This window comes from Medicago sativa, chromosome 4 (genome assembly GCF_051527215.1).
Source record: "Medicago sativa cultivar Bolivia chromosome 4, Bolivia_mono, whole genome shotgun sequence".
NCBI lineage: Eukaryota > Viridiplantae > Streptophyta > Magnoliopsida > Fabales > Fabaceae > Medicago > Medicago sativa.
The window spans coordinates 94443013-94461236 of record NC_140752.1 but is presented as its reverse complement, the minus strand read 5'-3'; the positions used below and the strand labels follow the sequence as shown (position 1 = coordinate 94461236).

General features: G+C 36.9%; 1 protein-coding gene across 1 annotated transcript in view; it reads right to left on the bottom strand.

Annotated features, from left to right (window-relative positions):
- Positions 1–259: 259 nt before the first annotated feature.
- LOC146934038 (uncharacterized) overlaps positions 260–18224 on the bottom strand; it is a 28145-nt gene continuing 10180 nt past the window's right edge. The window contains exons 2-6 of the mRNA XM_085705872.1: positions 1742–2000; positions 1129–1165; positions 941–1046; positions 737–847; positions 260–621 (exon numbers count right to left, since the gene is read on the bottom strand). Of these exons, the coding sequence (XP_085561998.1) occupies positions 502–621; positions 737–847; positions 941–1046; positions 1129–1165; positions 1742–2000 (633 nt within the window). The 3' untranslated portion in view covers positions 260–501. The remainder of the gene's footprint in view (positions 622–736; positions 848–940; positions 1047–1128; positions 1166–1741; positions 2001–18224) is intronic.

Genomic DNA, 18224 nt, shown 5'->3' with positions numbered 1-18224 from the left:
TCTAAGCAATTTTCTCGCAACTGGTGCTTTTTGAGCCAATTAAATTACTAATGGACTCAAAACACAAGTGATTTTCTCACAACTTCTTGCTACTAGTGCTTAGAGACCGCACTCAGTCACACATCATTCATAACTGTGAATATAGCCTACAAGAAATTAGAAATCAAGGGAAAGCTACAAACATCATTCGATTCTAGCTTATATACACCCAAGAAACTCATTGTAACAAGTAGCACAGAAAGTAGAAATTAAGAACAACTAGTAATGAACTTGACTATTTTATTCTCATCATATGTAAGATAAATGTATCGACTGAGATTGCAAAGATGAATTCCATGACTGATCAACATCAATGGTTAATATGGAAATACCACTGAACTATCAGTCTAATAGAACTCCTATCTTTTTATTTACTTAAACGAAAATAGTCAAGGAAATGCAAACAAAAACAAAATTTCAAATTATTTTTGTAGTCTCCTTAATTTGCCAGTGCTGATTAGTTTAATAGCTATCCTGGATGGGGACTAATTGCAGTTTGCCACCGTATATCTCCGGAAGTTGACTTTCGTCTATATCTTCTAAAAGTGTTGATTTCAGCTTATTGTTTTCCACAAATACTATCTGCAAGGAGATCGAACTCAACTTTTTAAGTATTTTCCATCAACATCTCAAACAAACTAATATGTAGCAATACCATGCAATGAGATATATATATATAATTTATTTAAAACATCACCTTCTTCTTAGTTTTGTTGTCAATGAACGGGTAAACTATTTTCCACACTTTCATAAAAATGTACGGTGCGTGGAGAATAAACAACTTCCCCAATCTTTCAGGGTAGTAATCCTGCATCCAAGAAATTAACAATCATAATCCCTGAGTGCTAAGCTTCCAACTACTTCACAATTCACACACAAACATAATGCTATAACGATATACCTGCAAAATGGAGAGGGCACCAATGTATCCACGCAAATCGCTATTTGAGTAACCCCATCCTTTGAGTTCTGCTATACCAACAAATTTTTCTTCCCCAGGTGGCATGCTGATACATCAAATGATATGTTACTAATCAATATTCTAATTGATTTCACAGTTTTATAGTACTGGAATAAGGAATTAATTACCTTGCACATAGTTTATCAAGAATATAAACTGCAAACCCTGTATCACAAAGAAAATTGCTTGTCATTGAGAAAATTGTTAATGAGTGGAAACAAATAATCATATCTAAGCTTACCACAAACCAATATTACACACTAGCACCAGGAATTAAACATTACATTATTTTCTTTTCAATAATCAATAATCTTTTTATTCACTTCATAATCCTTCGTTTCGATCGGTTGATCATTTGATGAAATGAGTTAAATTTGTTTATGTTAAAAAAAAGTAAATGGTAGCGAAGGGAGCACCCGAGTGGGGCACCAATGGTATACTAACCCTCTAATACTCAAATAGAGATCTAATCCAAATGATTATTGCACAAATTCAAATTACAAGCAACTTCACTCAATTGCAACTACTCAACTAGTCTCTTAATGCCAAGGGATCTCCTCGAGCAGAAATGCTGAGAGATTTTAGCCATTATGGGGGATTCACAGGGCATTGGAAGTCCAAGTACATATTCTTAACCAATTGTGCTAACTTCTGTTGGCATGTGAATTAAATTTAATGTTAACTAGATATAGGGATAGGAAATATCTTCAATGTTTATGTGCTTAATAAGTAAAAACATACGTTTGAATTCATCTAGACCATCCTTCTTTTGAAAATGTCTTCCACCAAAGACAAGAAGTATTGGTCGACCAATCTTGTCATGTCCTTGGGCGAAGGCCTTGTCTTGTGCAATTTGATTAGGAACCTGTGATAGAGATATGGAACCATTTGGAACAAATGAATGTCTCCATTTCAAGTACTTGAGGAACATTGCTGAAGCCTTCTCTACATCTAAATCACGAGCACGTAGAAATCTTCTGATCATCAAATCATCTTCTTCCTGTAACCAATAGTGAAATTAATTTCCCCTTATTACCATTTACTAATGCCAGCAAATTTAAGTATAATAATAACTTCTACTTTGCCACACAAATATATATATATATATATATATATATATATATATATATATATATATATATATATATATATATATATATATATATAGAGGACATATATTATGAGAATGATATTTTTATGTGAGAATGTGAGAATGAATTTTCAACCTTTAGATTAAGATTTAATGGCTTTGATTAAAATGCACAATTAAAACCACACGCACAGTATTAACTTTCTCTCTCTTTCTTCTATTGAGCTTCATGCCTATTCATGGAAGTAAAACATTTTTTTTCTTCTGGAAAAATGTAAAGAAAGGGTACGAGCCATTATTATTTGTAACTATCAATCATTAGACTTGTAATTGAATCAAAGACCTAATTTTGATTCCCTAATTACATGTCCAGGTGTAGATTAGGTAGTGCTTTGCAATCCTGTTTTTTATTTTGAAGAAGATGTTATGGATGAGATTCAAAACGCAAGTAGAGTCAGATCACAAAGAAGAAGGTTGGAACAGAGAAAAATAGAAACAAAAAAATCGATAACCACAAAAACAAACAGGGTAAGGCCGTAAGGGAAAAAGAAATCTAATTATCTGTCACAAGAAAAATAAAAATAAGAGAAGCAATTTGTTGCTCATGGTCTCATGGAAGAAGGAGGTTGTTAGGTTAGAAGGTTGCAGCCTGCAAATACGTGGAAGAAGAAGAGTGCGCGTGTTATTGGAAATGGAGAGGCACACCTCTTGTTTTAATTGAGCATTTTAATCTCAGCCATTAAATCTTAATCTAAAGGTTGAAAATTCATTCTCACATTCTCAAAAAAAAATATCATTCTCATAATATATGTCCTCTATATATATATATATATATATATATATATATATATCCACCTAAGACCATCTACAACAGAGCACCTTAAACCGGGTGTTTAAATTAATTTTATATGTCCACATCACTCATTTTACGGTAATACTTAATAAACACCAATTTTCTCCAACCCAGCACCTCAAAAGAAATTATTAAATAGGTCCTACAAATAATTTTATATCATTAAATTTCAACAAAATTTATTTATTTTATTAAGATTTATTAGGATCCATGAAAAATAAAGAGAGAGAGGGTGCTTCCATAGCCAACCTTCTCCATAGCCACCTACTCCCTCCGGTCCTTATTATAATCAACAATTAAATTTTTAGGTTTATTGTGTAAGTGATATATCTAGTCTATATTTATAATGAGATACATTAATTATCCAATGAACCTAAAAAGTCAATTGTTGCTTGTAATAAGGACCGGATGGAGTATGCATTTGATACTCTACGTATACCGGAGGGAGTATATATTATACTCCACAATGAGGGGTGCCTATTTAATATGGTGCTAAATAGATGAAAAACCCACCATTATGGATGGTCTAAGTAATTTATTAATTCTCGTAACCCAAAAAAAAATTAGTAGAAGATGAAATTTAAGTGTACCTAACCTAAAACAACACATTTAATATGAGAAGAGAACTATAATTATCAATATATCATCACCAGATATAATTGTTTCAGAAAAATACTGAATTCCAGCATCTGCTGCGGCACAGTATATTCTCAGAAATTAATTCTCATTATGACACTGTGTCAGATAGCAGCTTCATAATCGTAGTACTTTGTAAGTTGGTAGTGCCATTCACAAAATCAATCAAAGCCACAGCTTTCTATCAAAAAATGAAAAATTCAAAGCCACAGCCAAAAGGCAACAACTACTACAAGTTAATTATGTTGGAACAAAATATGTTTAACAATGAACCCCAAAGAGTTTTGATGATAACAAGGTATTAAAAATTGTAAATTGGACTAGCTAATATTTGTTCAAGTGTACATGACCACAGTTAAAAAGTTACATCATTAATTGGTTCTGAATGAGCAAATAAAGAGCAAAAGAAAATGAAGCTTAGATGATTCTGAAGGCAATACGCTCCTGAAAGTAAAAGCGCTCCTGAAGAAATAGTGCACCTGAAGAATAGTGCTCCTGAAGACAAGAGGTCCAGAAGCCACATTATCAGAAGCTGCATCATCAGAAGCTGCATCATCAGAAGCTGCACCTGCAGAAGCTGCATCATCAGAAGCTGCCTCATCAGAAGTCATTTCACCAGAAGCTGAAGATCAACTGGATTTGCAAAAGATTCAAAGATTGAAGAATCTACATTGCAAAAGCTGTCTATTGGATTCGAAAACATAGCAGAAAACTAGTGGAACATTGCAACGGTCACTTCAAAGGTGTTTGAAGGCATGTGCTTGCAATTTTGGACGAAAGCGTTGACATTGTACCTCTGTACGAACTGTACAACCACCTTCTCCACTACTCTGTTTTGTGTCCACGCTACAAGACAAGAAAACAGCTTCAGAATACGGCTTCGCCTGCAAAGATGTTCCTTTGGATAAGGAATGGATTTCAAATTTGTTCTTCATAGGACAACAACCAAATCAGGCAAAATATCATTGGTGAAAGATCAAGCTTCAACAACGACTCTTTGGTGTGCTGACAATTTCACAACGTCTCTTTCACACCTCTATATAAAGGAGTGAAGACTTAGAGTTTTGGTAATGCAAGAACGCTGAACGAAAGACTCACAACATTTTTACAAGTGTCAAACCTCTGCTGAAATTGTTCTGCATTCACTTAGAATTTCTGTGTCTCAGAGTCATATCTTAGAAATTCTTAAGTCCATTGAGTTTGTATCTGATTTATATTGTGAGCACCTCTGATTGTATATCAAGTGTTCAACCTTAAACAATTTTCTGTGTAATTTTGTTTAGTTAGGAAGTCTCTTGCAGTTGTGCTTGAGCAGGAAGTCTCTTGATTGTGTTCTTGAGCAAAGGAAGTCTCTAGCTTGTGTGCTTGAGCAAAGGAAGTCTCTTGCTTGTGTGCTTGAGCAATTGTAATCAGATATTACTCTTAGTGAAATCTCCTTGGAAGTGCAAGGGGGACTGGACTACTTCCGGATTGTGGAAGGAACCAGTATAATTGCTTTGTGTCGTTCTTCTTCTCTCTTTCTGTTTTATTCCGCTGCATTTAGATTCTGATCATCACTTCAGAAGCTGTCTCACTTAGCTTCTGATCAGTGTGTTCAGTTTTAGGAGAATTGAAGAATTTTTCAAAACACAATTCAACCCCCCTTCTTGTGTTTTTCTCACCTTCAATTGGTATCTAGAGCCTTGGTCTGTTGTGTAACACTTAACCGTGCAACAGTCAAAGATCTGAGAAAAACATGTCTACTCCTCCTCCTACTGGTTCTAGTGATACTAGCTATAAAAATGTCTCACATGATTATAGTGATAGTAAGAAATCCAGTGTTGGACAGATTCCAAAATTCAATGGAGATGCTGAAGAATTCTCTTGGTGGAAGACCAACTTTTACAGTTACATCATGAGCCTAGATGAAGAATTATGGGATATTCTGGAAGATGGTGTTGGTGATTTAGTCCTTGATGAAGAAGGAGCTGCTGTGGATAGAAAGAAACATACTCCAGAACTGAGGAAACTTTACAAGAAGCATCATATTATCAGAGGAGCCCTTGTCACTGCCATACCCAAAGCAGAATACATGAAGATGAGTGACAAATCCACTGCTAAAGCTATGTTTGCTTCTCTCTGTTCAAATTATGAAGAGAGCAAGAAGGTCAAAGAAGCAAAGGCTCTCCTGCTTGTACATCAGTATGAGTTATTCAAGATGAAGGATGATGAAACTATTGAGGAGATGTACTCAAGGTTTCAAACCTTAGTTTCTGGGCTACAGATTCTAAAGAAGAGCTATGTTGCTTCTGATCATGTAAGCAAGATACTCAGAAGCTTACCTGCCAGATGGAGACCAAAGGTGACTGCCATTGAGGAAGCTAAAGATTTAAACACTTTAAGTGTCGAAGATCTTGTTAGTTCTCTCAAAGTTCATGAGTTAAGTCTTAATGAACATGAGTCTACTAAGAAGAGTAAATCAATAGCTCTTCCATCCAAAGGCAAGTCATCAAAAGCTCTCAAAGTGGTTGAATCTGAAGAGGAAGAACAGTCAAGTTCAGATTCTGAACCAGATGCTGCTGAAATGGCCATGCTCTCAAACAGACTTCAATATCTGGCCAAGAAGAACAGAAAGTTTCTCGCCAAAAGGGGTAACTCCAGAAGCTCAAGGAAAGAAGATCAGAAGGGATGCTTCAACTGTAAGAAGCCGGGACACTTCATTGCTGAATGCCCTGATCTTCAAAGAGAAAAGTCAAAGGACAAGTCAAAGAGGTCTACATTCAAACCAAGCAAATTCAAGAAGCAGATTAAGCAGAGTTTAATGGCAACCTGGGATGATTTGGGTAGTGAATCTGGATCTGATAAAGAGGAAGCTGATGAAGATACAAAGGTAGCTGTTGGGTTGGTAGCAACAGCAACTTCAGAAGCTGGATCAGATTCAGACTCAGAAGATGAAAACGAGGTATGTCTAAGAGCAGTGCCAAAGCAAAGATCATGGTACCTAGACAGCGGTTGCTCAAGACACATGACAGGAGACAAGTCCATGTTCCTCAGCCTAACAATGAAAGAGGGAGGAAATGTGAAGTTTGGAGGCAACCAGACAGGCAAGATCATAGGTACAGGAACTATTGGTAATTCCTCTACCGCAATTAATAATGTATGGTTGGTAGATGATCTTGAACATAACCTTTTGAGCATTAGTCAATTTTGTGATAATGGTTATGATGTGCTTTTTGAAAAACCCAACTGTACGGTAATCAACAAGGAAGACAAATCCATTGTGTTCAAGGGAAAAAGAGTTGACAACGTCTATAAAATCAATTTTTCTGAACTGGCTGATCAGAAGGTGATTTGCCTACTATCAGTGAATGATAAGAAATGGATGTGGCACAGAAGGTTGGGACATGCTAACTGGAGGTTAATCTCTAAGCTTAGTAAGTTACAACTTGTGAAAGGGCTACCAGACATTGACTATCATTCAGATGCACTCTGTGGTGCATGTCAGAGAGGGAAAATTGTGAAATCATCTTTTAAAACCAAAGACATTGTTTCAACCTCAAGACCTTTAGAATTACTCCATATTGATTTATTTGGACCAGTGAGTACTGCATCCTTATATGGAAGTAAATATGGATTAGTCATTGTTGATGATTACAGCAGATGGACTTGGGTGAAATTCCTGAAAAGTAAGGATTATGCATATGAGGTATTCAGTAACTTCTGCACACAAATCCAAACTGAAAAAGAGTCAAAAATTGTGAAAATCAGAAGTGATCATGGTGGAGAATTTGAAAATGAGCCATTTGAAGCTTTTTGTGAAAAACATGGAATCATCCATGAATTCTCTTCTCCTAGAACTCCACAACAAAATGGGGTTGTAGAGAGAAAGAATAGAACTTTACAAGAAATGGCTAGAACCATGATCCATGAAAACAATTTGGCTAAACATTTTTGGGCAGAAGCAGTGAATACAACATGTTATGTTTAAAACAGGATTTATATTAGACCTATTTTGGAGAAAACAGCATATGAACTTTTTAAAGGAAGAAATTTGATGCCAGGTTATGAACAGCATATGAACTTTTTGGAAGAAATTTGACCTATTTTGGAAGAAATTAAACAGCATATGAACTTTCATCAATTTGGATGTACATGTTACATTCTGAACAACAAGCTCTACCTAAAGAAATTTGATGTCAAGGCCCAAAGAGGAATCTTCTTAGGTTACTCTGAAAGGTCAAAGGCATACAGAGTGTATAATTCAGAGACACTTTGTGTTGAAGAATCTATGCACGTTAGATTTGATGACAAAGAGCTTGAAGATAAAACTTCAAAGCAAGGTGAAAGTTTTGCAGAGATACAGGTTCCTGAAGTTACTCCAGAACCTAATCAGATAGCTGAATCTGAAAATAGTCCAGAAGCTGAACCCATATCAGAAGCGCAAGATGAAGCTGCTTCTGATGAAGCACAAGATGGCTCACATCAAGCAGATCCTCCCATAAACACATTCAAACACAAGTCTTCACATCCTGAGGAGCTAATCATTGGAAACAAAGATAGTCCAAGAAGAACAAGATCACATTTCAGACAAGTAGAGTCAATGATTGGACTAATCTCAATGATTGAACCTACAACAGTTGATGAAGCACTTTCAGATGATGGATGGATCCTAGCTATGCAAGAAGAGTTGAATCAATTCCAAAGAAATGATGTGTGGGATCTGGTACCCAAACCTCAGCACAAGAACATTATTGGAACAAAATGGGTATTCAGAAACAAGCTGAATGAGCAAGATGAAGTAACAAGAAACAAAGCCAGGCTTGTTGCACAAGGGTATAGTCAACAAGAAGGCATTGATTACACTGAAAAGTTTGCTCCAGTTGCAAGATTGGAAGCAATCAGGTTACTTCTTTCCTATGCAGTTAATCATGGCATAATATTATATCAAATGGATGTCAAGAGTGCATTTCTAAATGGTGTCATAGAAGAAGATGTGTATGTCAAGCAACCTCCTGGATTTGAGGATATTAAATATCCTGACCATGTTTTTAAACTGAAGAAATCACTATATGGCTTGAAACAAGCTCCCAGAGCTTGGTATGATAGACTAAGTAATTTCTTAATCAAGAATGATTTTAAAAGAGTACAGGTTGATACAACACTCTTCAGAAGGACCATTGGGAAAGATATTCTTGTTGTGCAAATATATGTTGATGATATAATATTTGGTTCTACTAATGCATCTCTTTGCAAGGAATTTTCTGAGTTAATGCAGGATGAATTTGAAATGAGCATGATGGGAGAGCTGAAGTTCTTCCTGGGCATTCAAATTAATCAATGCAAAGATGGAGTCTATGTTCATCAATCAAAGTACACAAAGGAGCTTCTGAAGAAGTTCAAACTTGAAGATTGTAAAGTGATGAACACTCCAATGCACCCTACGTGCACCTTAAGCAAAGAAGATGAAGGAGCTAAAGTAGATCAGAAGCTGTATAGAGGTATGATTGGTTCTTTGTTATACCTCACTGCATCTAGGCCAGATATTTTATTCAGTGTATGCTTGTGTGCAAGATTCCAATCAGATCCTAGAGAATCTCATATGACTGCTGTCAAGAGAATCTTCAGGTATTTGAAAGGAACAACTAATCTTGGACTCCTTTATAGGAAATCCTTAGATTATAAGCTAATTGGATTCTGTGATGCTGATTATGCTGGTGATAGGATTGAAAGAAAGTCAACCAGTGGCAATTGTCAATTTCTGGGTGATAATCTTATATCCTGGGCTAGCAAAAGACAAACAACTATTGCTATGTCTACAGCAGAAGCAGAATACATTTCAGCTGCAAGTTATTGTACACAACTACTTTGGATGAAACATCAGTTGGAAGACTATCAGATAATTGCTAACAGTATTCCCCTTTATTGTGATAATACTGCTGCTATTTGTTTGTCAAAAAATCCAATTTTGCATTCAAGAGCCAAGCACATTGAAATCAAACACCATTTTATCAGAGATTATGTTCAAAAAGGAATTTTAGATATACAATTCATTGATACTGAAAATCAATGGGCTGATATATTTACTAAACCTTTAACTGTTGAAAGATTTGATTTTATAAAGAAAAATTTGAACATGCACTACGTGTCTGATTAAAGTTTGCTTGCTCCTGAATAGGATTTTAGGTTCTGAAGTTAGTTCAGAAGCAGGAGTCCATCAGAAGCTCTGTATTGAGGTTCTGAGGAAAACTCGCTTCTGATGATGACGTCAGCATCTGAAGTCCAGAAGCTGGATTTATTGCTTCTGAATAGTTGAATTAGTGGAAACGTTGGGAGTTACTTTTTAAAAGTAACTTCTGGCCCACTAACTTGGTAGTTACTCTGTGAACTTCTTACGTGGCCTGTATGTGTTGGTGTATAACTAAAAGGGCAATGATGATTTAATAGCTTTGAAAGTACTTTTCACGCGCCCCCAATTTTGTCATTAATGTTATGTTTGTTTGTCTCTTTTGAATTGCAAACGTTTTTACTCTTAAACACTTTTTCAATTCACACACTACTCACTCACAACAAACACATTTTGCTCTCAAACCTCTTGCGAAGTAAGCGCAAAAACCTTAGAACCCTATATTCTCTAAATCTTCTTCAATCATCATCAAATGGCATCATCAAGCTCAAAAGTTTCAGAATCTACTTCAAGCAAGCAAGGCGCATCAGGATCTGGGTCAGTCTACAAAGAGAAGACTATGGATATTCCATGGAAATTCTTAATAGTTCAAGTAGAATCACCGGTGGACTTCGCTTCACTTAAGAAGTACAAAGTGAACATGGAAGGATTGATAGAAACTCAGAAGCTGTCTGAGTACTTCAAAATGCTGAATGGGCCAACATATGTGAACCTGATCAAAGATTTCTGGCTAAAAGCTGAGATGTACAATGGAAAGCCTGCAAAGGTCGAAGTTAAACAAACTGGGTCAAAGAAAGGGAAAACAATCATGGATATGAATCCCACCTCCTTTGATAGCCTGGAAATAAGGTCTGAAGTGATGGGCATTCCTATAACCATCACTGAGGATGTTATAGCTAAAGCTTGTAGAATGAATGCAGAAGGAAGGTTTCAAGAAATAGTCAAGAAGGAAGATGTCTTGCTGCAAAGCTACTACAACACTCTTCTGGGTGGAAACAAAGATGCTAAGCCTTCTGAAATGGAGATTCACAACAGAATGTTGGTGAAATTCAGTAACGATTGCTTATTTCAAAGAGCAGGAGGGTCTGATCAACCCAACAACCAACAGAAGCTAGCAATTTACTTCATGACCAATCTGGAAAAGATAAACTTCCCAAGATATGTAATGGATCATCTCTGCTGGGCTATAAATGAAGGCACTATTAAAGGAAGAAAACAAGTACCTTATGGAAGATTATTGTCTGAGATCTTTCATCAAGGAAGAGTGCTGGACTTCTTGAGAAATACAAGGAGTGCTTCTGATAAATGCTTTGAAGTGTCTACTGCTGAAAGGACTATTAGTAGTAGGAGCTTATTCTCTATGAAGTTTATCAAGAAAGCTCCTGAGAATGAAAAGTGGTTGGAGATGACCACAGAAGAAACGGAGATTATCAGGAACTTTCCTTCAATCTTTGAGGAAAGTAATTCTAAAATCTTGGCTAAATCAGTAGCTGAGTATGTCTTGGAAGAAGATGCAAACACTCAGAAGGAAGCTGTTCCTGCTAAAGTAAAGAAGGTTAAGAGTGCTACTGCATCAGAAGCAGCTACTGATAAGGGCAAGCAACAGAAGGTTGCTAAGAGAAAGAGAGGGAAAGCTGAAACTGTTTGTCATAAAGAAAGGTTGGAAGAAGCTTGGGAGGAGATAGAGAAAGAAGAGGCAGAGCCTAAGCTGAAAAGAAAGAAGGCTCCACTTGATATGAAAAGCTCTACGGTTCAAGTGACTCCAGTCATGAAGAGAATGGCTAAGGAACATTCTGATGACTTTTTAGCAAATAAGCGAGAAGTGAAAGCCTTGAAAGAACTTGGAAGAGAAGAGGAAGGAGAAAGGATGCTAATCGTGGATGAAGCTGATGCTGAAAATGTAGAGCAAGTTCAGAATCTTGGAACTTCAGAAGCAGTAGATAACTCTGCAATGTTATCTAAGGTACCTCAAGTTTCTCACATATCTTGTACCACATCCTCTATTCCTTCTGAAGACACTTCTTTTTTAGATCACCTAGAAAGTCATTATCTAGGTGAACTACCCCAATCTAGCTTTAACTCAACCTCAGAAAAAGCCTCTGAGACAACTCCAGAAGCAGCTGCTTCTGATAAAGTTGTTTCAGAAGACCCCCCTCAACAAAAACCTTCACCAGAAAAAGCCTTTTCACACCCTAAATCTGAACCTACAACTTCATCACCCCCACAACAACAACCAATTGTTCCTGAACCATCTGTTCCTGAACAAGTCACTCCTCAAAAGACCGTTCCTGAACATATTGTTCCTGAACAACCAGTTACTCAACCCATTCCTGAACCTGAACCTGAACCTGAAACTGCCGCTCCTGAACACATTGTTCCTGAGCTAACCTCTGCTTCCATAACTCCTTCACCAGTACAAGTTATCAAGATCACCCATCATACTGGTGTATGTGATATGGACACAGACTCTGAGGATGATCAAAATGATCATGCCTCTGATATGGTAGTTGACCCCACTCTTGACCAACCATCAACTAGCCAATCCTTAACTACAAATGACCAATCATCATCAAACCTACCCATTATACACTTAGCCCCTCCAAAACCCTCTAAACAACCTTCACCTCCCACCATTTACCTGGATTCTCAAGTACTAAAAGATGTGTGGGAAGATATTGCTTCTGAAGTTCTCAGACTGATAGCAGGAAGAAATGACTTGGGTCATCAAGTTAGCTATTAGAAGCAATGGAGAAGGATAAAAGAAAGGGTCGTCAACCTGATTTCAGCTTTGCATGATTCCTGCATTGAGGCTCAAGAGCAAGCCAAGCAGAAGCTGGAAGATTGGTTGAATGAAATAGAAGAGAATACTGGAGATGTTGAAGTTCTTGGTACTTGGGTGAAGAATCCACTCAGTATCAGAGGCAAAGAACCTGATGAATTCCTGCCTAAGGAGTTGCATCTGATTATTCCTTCTGAGATCCTGAAGAAGATTGATGCACCTAACCTGGCTCTAGCTCAGGAGAACAAGGTGCTCAAAGAAGAAAATGACAGGCTTGAAACAGAGCTACTAGAGCAGAAGCTGAAGATATCAAAATTGGAAGCAGATATGCAAGAAGCCAAGATCAGAGAAGACAACTACAGAAAAGATATGGACAAGAAGTATGCTGATGTTCAAGAGCTTCTGAAGAAGATTTTAGAGAAATAAGCCAAACCCATAGTTGCACACTTTTAGCTTATTTTTTTTGTCTCTTTAGGCTTTTAATATTCTTTGATCATCTCTGCCTCTGATTTAGTTCTTTTCGCTTCTGATATTATAAGCTTCTGAATTCTTCTTGCTTCTGAAAATCTTTAACTGTTTATACCTTGTGTGTTATTATTTGCATTGATAATAATGCTTGCTATGCTTGTTTATTTAATCCTTGAAGATGGTTAATATGCTTTAAAATGATTTGAATTATGCTCTGAACCTTTAATCTTATGTTTTTCCCATCTCTTCTTTTTGTTTATGTCTTTTTGCTAATGACAAAAGGGGGAGTATATGTGATAGTATTTAAAGGCTCTGAGCCCAATTAATAATATTTGAAAATTTTGAAAAATTTCTATCTTTTTGTTTTACCTTTAAAAGGGTGTGTCAAAAAGGGTGAAGTATCAAACTTCAAATAAAATTAATTGAACCATTCTTCTTATCTATAAGTCAATTCTTTTAATTTTTTTAAGCTCTGATATTATTGTGCGAAAAATGAATTTAATTAACCTGGATAGAACTTAGGGGGAGCTTACAAACCTCACCTTAAAGACTATCAGACTCAGGGGGAGTTAGAGCTTACAAACCTCAGACTCTGAGCTTACAAACCTCAGAAACCCCAAAGTCAACTCGTTAATTAGATTAACAACAATTGACCAATTTTAAATACTATTGTTTGTCATCATAAAAAAGGGGGAGATTGTTGGAACAAAATGTGTTTAACAATGAACCTCAAAGAGTTTTGATGATAACAAGGTATTAAAAATTGTAAATTGGACTAGCTAATATTTGTTCAAGTGTACAGGACCACAGTTAAAAAGTTACATCATTAATTGGTTCTGAATGAGCAAATAAAGAGCAAAAGAAAATGAAGCTTAGATGATTCTGAAGGCAATACGCTCCTGAAAGTAAAAGCGCTTCTGAAGTCAAGCTGCTCCTGAAGAAATAGTGCACCTGAAGAATAGTGCTCCTGAAGACAAGAGGTCCAGAAGCCACATGATCAGAAGCTAAATCATTAGAAGCTGCATCATCAGAAGCTGCCTCATCAGAAGTCATTTCACCAGAAGCTGAAGATCAACTGGATTTGCAAAAGATTCAAAGATTGAAGAATCTACATTACAAAAGCTGTCTATTGGATTCGAAAACATAGCAGAAAACTAGTGGAACATTGCAACGGTCACTTCAAAGGTGTTTGAAGGCATGTGCTTGCAATTTTGGACGAAAGCGTTGACATTGTACCTCTGTACGAACTGTACAACCACCTTCTCCACTACTCTGTTTTGTGTCCACACTACAAGACAAGAAAACAGCTTCAGAATACGGCTTCGCCTGCAAAGATGTTCCTTTGGATAAGGAATGGATTTCAAATTTGTTCTTCATAGGACAACAACCAAATCAGGCAAAATATCATTGGTGAAAGATCAAGCTTCAACAACGACTCTTTGGTGTGCTGGCAATTTCACAACGTCTCTTTCACACCTCTATATAAAGGAGTGAAGACTTAGAGTTTTGGTAATGCAAGAACGCTGAACGAAAGACTCACAACATTTTTACAAGTGTCAAACCTCTGCTGAAATTGTTCTGCATTCACTTAGAATTTCTGTGTCTCAGAGTCATATCTTAGAAATTCTTAAGTCCATTGAGTCTGTATCTGATTTATATTGTGAGCACCTCTGATTGTATATCAAGTGTTCAACCTTAAACAATTTTCTGTGTAATTTTGTTTAGTTAGGAAGTCTCTTGCAGTTGTGCTTGAGTAGGAAGTCTCTTGATTGTGTTCTTGAGCAAAGGAAGTCTCTAGCTTGTGTGCTTGAGCAAAGGAAGTCTCTTGCTTGTGTGCTTGAGCAATTGTAATCAGATATTACTCTTAGTGAAATCTCCTTGGAAGTGCAAGGGGGACTGGACTACTTCCGGATTGTAGAAGGAACCAGTATAATTGCTTTGTGTCGTTCTTCTTCTCTCTTTCTGTTTTATTCCGCTGCATTTAGATTCTGATCATCACTTCAGAAGCTGTCTCACTTAGCTTCTGATCAGTGTGTTCAGTTTTAGGAGAATTGAAGAATTTTTCAAAACACAATTCAACCCCCCTTCTTGTGTTTTTCTCACCTTCAATTGGTATCTAGAGCCTTGGTCTGTTGTGTAACACTTAACCGTGCAACAGTCAAAGATCTGAGAAAAACATGTCTACTCCTCCTCCTACTGGTTCTAGTGATACTAGCTATAAAAATGTCTCACATGATTATAGTGATAGTAAGAAATCCAGTGTTGGACAGATTCCAAAATTCAATGGAGATGCTGAAGAATTCTCTTGGTGGAAGACCAACTTTTACAGTTACATCATGAGCCTAGATGAAGAATTATGGGATATTCTGGAAGATGGTGTTGGTGATTTAGTCCTTGATGAAGAAGGAGCTGCTGTGGATAGAAAGAAACATACTCCAGAACTGAGGAAACTTTACAAGAAGCATCATATTATCAGAGGAGCCCTTGTCACTGCCATACCCAAAGCAGAATACATGAAGATGAGTGACAAATCCACTGCTAAAGCTATGTTTGCTTCTCTCTGTTCAAATTATGAAGAGAGCAAGAAGGTCAAAGAAGCAAAGGCTCTCCTGCTTGTACATCAGTATGAGTTATTCAAGATGAAGGATGATGAAACTATTGAGGAGATGTACTCAAGGTTTCAAACCTTAGTTTCTGGGCTACAGATTCTAAAGAAGAGCTATGTTGCTTCTGATCATGTAAGCAAGATACTCAGAAGCTTACCTGCCAGATGGAGACCAAAGGTGACTGCCATTGAGGAAGCTAAAGATTTAAACACTTTAAGTGTCGAAGATCTTGTTAGTTCTCTCAAAGTTCATGAGTTAAGTCTTAATGAACATGAGTCTACTAAGAAGAGTAAATCAATAGCTCTTCCATCCAAAGGCAAGTCATCAAAAGCTCTCAAAGTGGTTGAATCTGAAGAGGAAGAACAGTCAAGTTCAGATTCTGAACCAGATGCTGCTGAAATGACCATGCTCTCAAACAGACTTCAATATCTGGCCAAGAAGAACAGAAAGTTTCTCGCCAAAAGGGGTAACTCCAGAAGCTCAAGGAAAGAAGATCAGAAGGGATGCTTCAACTGTAAGAAGCCGGGACACTTCATTGCTGAATGCCCTGATCTTCAAAGAGAAAAGTCAAAGGACAAGTCAAAGAGGTCTACATTCAAACCAAGCAAATTCAAGAAGCAGATTAAGCAGAGTTTAATGGCAACCTGGGATGATTTGGGTAGTGAATCTGGATCTGATAAAGAGGAAGCTGATGAAGATACAAAGGTAGCTGTTGGGTTGGTAGCAACAGCAACTTCAGAAGCTGGATCAGATTCAGACTCAGAAGATGAAAACGAGGTATGTCTAAGAGCAGTGCCAAAGCAAAGATCATGGTACCTAGACAGCGGTTGCTCAAGACACATGACAGGAGACAAGTCCATGTTCCTCAGCCTAACAATGAAAGAGGGAGGAAATGTGAAGTTTGGAGGCAACCAGACAGGCAAGATCATAGGTACAGGAACTATTGGTAATTCCTCTACCTCAATTAATAATGTATGGTTGGTAGATGGTCTTGAACATAACCTTTTGAGCATTAGTCAATTTTGTGATAATGGTTATGATGTGCTTTTTGAAAACCCAACTGTACAGTAATCAACAAGGAAGACAAATCCATTGTGTTCAAGGGAAAAAGAGTTGACAACGTCTATAAAATCAATTTTTCTGAACTGGCTGATCAGAAGGTGATTTGCCTACTATCAGTGAATGATAAGAAATGGATGTGGCATAGAAGGTTGGGACATGCTAACTGGAGGTTAATCTCTAAGCTTAGTAAGTTACAACTTGTGAAAGGGCTACCAGACATTGACTATCATTCAGATGCACTCTGTGGTGCATGTCAGAGAGGGAAAATTGTGAAATCATCTTTTAAAACCAAAGACATTGTTTCAACCTCAAGACCTTTAGAATTACTCCATATTGATTTATTTGGACCAGTGAGTACTGCATCCTTATATGGAAGTAAATATGGATTAGTCATTGTTGATGATTACAGCAGATGGACTTGGGTGAAATTCCTGAAAAGTAAGGATTATGCATATGAGGTATTCAGTAACTTCTGCACACAAATCCAAACTGAAAAAGAGTCAAAAATTGTGAAAATCAGAAGTGATCATGGTGGAGAATTTGAAAATGAGCCATTTGAAGCTTTTTGTGAAAAACATGGAATCATCCATGAATTCTCTTCTCCTAGAACTCCACAACAAAATGGGGTTGTAGAGAGAAAGAATAGAACTTTACAAGAAATGGCCAGAACCATGATCCATGAAAACAATTTGGCTAAACATTTTTGGGCAGAAGCAGTGAATACAACATGTTATGTTTAAAACAGGATTTATATTAGACCTATTTTGGAGAAAACAGCATATGAACTTTTTAAAGGAAGAAATTTGATGCCAGGTTATGAACAGCATATGAACTTTTTGGAAGAAATTTGACCTATTTTGGAAGAAATTAAACAGCATATGAACTTTCATCAATTTGGATGTACATGTTACATTCTGAACAACAAGCTCTACCTAAAGAAATTTGATGTCAAGGCCCAAAGAGGAATCTTCTTAGGTTACTCTGAAAGGTCAAAGGCATACAGAGTGTATAATTCAGAGACACTCTGTGTTGAAGAATCTATGCACGTTAGATTTGATGACAAAGAGCTTGAAGATAAAACTTCAAAGCAAGGTGAAAGTTTTGCAGAGATACAGGTTCCTGAAGTTACTCCAGAACCTAATCAGATAGCTGAATCTGAAAATAGTCCAGAACCTGAACCCATATCAGAAGCGCAAGATGAAGCTGCTTCTGATGAAGCACAAGATGGCTCACATCAAGCAGATCCTCCCATAAACACATTCAAACACAAGTCTTCACATCCTGAGGAGCTAATCATTGGAAACAAAGATAGTCCAAGAAGAACAAGATCACATTTCAGACAAGTAGAGTCAATGATTGGACTAATCTCAATGATTGAACCTACAACAATTGATGAAGCACTTTCAGATGATGGATGGATCCTAGCTATGCAAGAAGAGTTGAATCAATTCCAAAGAAATGATGTGTGGGATCTGGTACCCAAACCTCAGCACAAGAACATTATTGGAACAAAATGGGTATTCAGAAACAAGCTGAATGAGCAAGATGAAGTAACAAGAAACAAAGC